The sequence below is a fragment of the Rutidosis leptorrhynchoides genome, chromosome 8 (assembly GCF_046630445.1).
Source record: "Rutidosis leptorrhynchoides isolate AG116_Rl617_1_P2 chromosome 8, CSIRO_AGI_Rlap_v1, whole genome shotgun sequence".
Taxonomy (NCBI): Eukaryota; Viridiplantae; Streptophyta; class Magnoliopsida; order Asterales; family Asteraceae; genus Rutidosis; species Rutidosis leptorrhynchoides.
The window spans coordinates 112,768,133-112,769,824 of NC_092340.1; the positions used below are offsets into that span (position 1 = coordinate 112,768,133).

General features: G+C 39.7%; 1 protein-coding gene across 1 annotated transcript; it reads left to right on the forward strand.

The window, feature by feature from the left end:
* Window positions 1-409: 409 nt before the first annotated feature.
* Window positions 410-1,393, forward strand: LOC139863747 (uncharacterized). Its single transcript, XM_071852353.1, has 2 exons — window positions 410-563; window positions 819-1,393. The coding sequence occupies exons 1-2, from the start codon at window positions 410-412 to the stop codon at window positions 1,391-1,393; spliced, it is 729 nt and encodes a 242-aa protein (XP_071708454.1).
* Window positions 1,394-1,692: the final 299 nt, after the last annotated feature.

Genomic DNA, 1,692 nt, shown 5'->3' on the forward strand with positions numbered 1-1,692 from the left:
GCGTTTTGGGAGCAAAAATATCCATAAATCTATTCGTTACAACCTCTTGCGTTAAATGATGATGATTATTGGCTGTATTTATCAAGGAAACACGAGTTTTCAAAGGGGTAATTCATCGGGTTACAACAAAAATTTCCAAAACCAAGGCTACCAAGGAGGTCAAAAGAAAGTATCTTTCAATCTTCAAAGAAACCGACCATCCGGATTCGACAACAACAACTGAAACAATAACTTCAACCAAAACCAAAGTTACAACCAACAACCTTACCCAAATACCAATTAACAAAATTACCCAAATTCCAACAAACAACAATTTAACCAAAACCAAAATCAAGGTCACAACCAAAACCAATATCAACAACCCATTCAACAACAAGTAGAGAGGAAGCCACCCATTGAGGATATGCTAATGAGTTATATGAAGAAGGCGGAAACCAATGAAGCTTTGTTGAAACAAGAGAATGAGTTAATCAAGCAACAAATGCGAAATCAACAAGCCTCAATTCAAAACTTGGAACGAGATTTAGGAAGAGTTGCAAACCTTTTATCGGAGAGACCACCGGGTATTCTCCCAACCAATACACAAGTCAACCCAAACAACAACAATAGCCAATCCCGAACCGAGCACGTCAATGCTTTCTCAACCCGGAGTGGTTTGAAACTCAATGAACCAACTCCTACACCTAAACCAAAAAAAACCTATTACACCTACCGAAACACCTACCCATGAACCAACCAATGATCAAGAAGTTGAAGAACATGGGCCACAAGAGCCAAGGATTGAAAAAGGAGATTCTTCGGTGTAAAATGGTACAAAGTGTGGAGGTTCATTGAAAAGATTCGCAAAGCACCAGTTCCTTATCCAAAAGCATTGAGGAAGGATAAAATCGCAAGCCAATATGAGAAATTCTCCAATATGATCAATAAAATAACCGTTAACATGCCACTTTTTATAAAAGATCCTATCTCTTCTAAGGGAAAATATGAGGAGGTATCGGCCACATTCCTCGTTGAGGAATGCTCGACTGTTTTGCAAAAGCACAGGCTACCTCCTAAGTTAGGCGACCCAGGGCGGTTTATTATACCATGTAGTGTGGGGGATTCAGATGTATATGATGCATTAGCGGATTTGGGAGCAAGTGGGAACTTGATGCCCTACTCCCTATACCTTAAACTTGGACTTGGCGACCATAAACCAACACGGATGGAAATTAAATTGGCCAAACAAACGTTTGATACCCCAATGGGTATAGCCGAGGACATCTTGCTCAAAGTTGAGACTTTAGTGTTCTTGGTTGACTTTGTGGTTTTGGATATGAAAGAGGACACCCAAGTCCCCATTATTCTTGGACGACCCTTCTTGAACACCGCAAATACTTTAATCATGGTTTAAAGAAACCAACTTAATATTGCTGTGGGGGACGAAAGGGTTGTCATTAACATCCGGGAGGCCATGAAAAGGCTTAGTATAACCGATGATGAGGATTGCTATAGAATTGATGTTATTGATAATTGTGTAGATGAGGAATTACAATAGTTGCTCGATGTCGACACCACGGTGTTCAACTCATTGGGTGAGAGCAACTATTTTGACATTGAAATGAATTTGATGAGTTAATGAAGGTTTCATTCGATAGAAATGAAGAGGATATCACCAAGGAGGATAAACCCTTTGAAGATCTTGACCAAGAT

What these genes read in the sequence shown, in the direction of transcription:
- LOC139863747 (XM_071852353.1), top strand. Translation starts at nt 410, where the DNA reads ATGAGTTATATGAAGAAGGCGGAAACCAATGAAGCTTTGTTGAAACAA. An exon ending in TTTATCGGAGAGACCACCGG is followed by an intron (nt 564 to 818) that starts GTATTCTCCCAA and finishes AATGGTACAAAG; the next exon opens with TGTGGAGGTTCATTGAAAAG.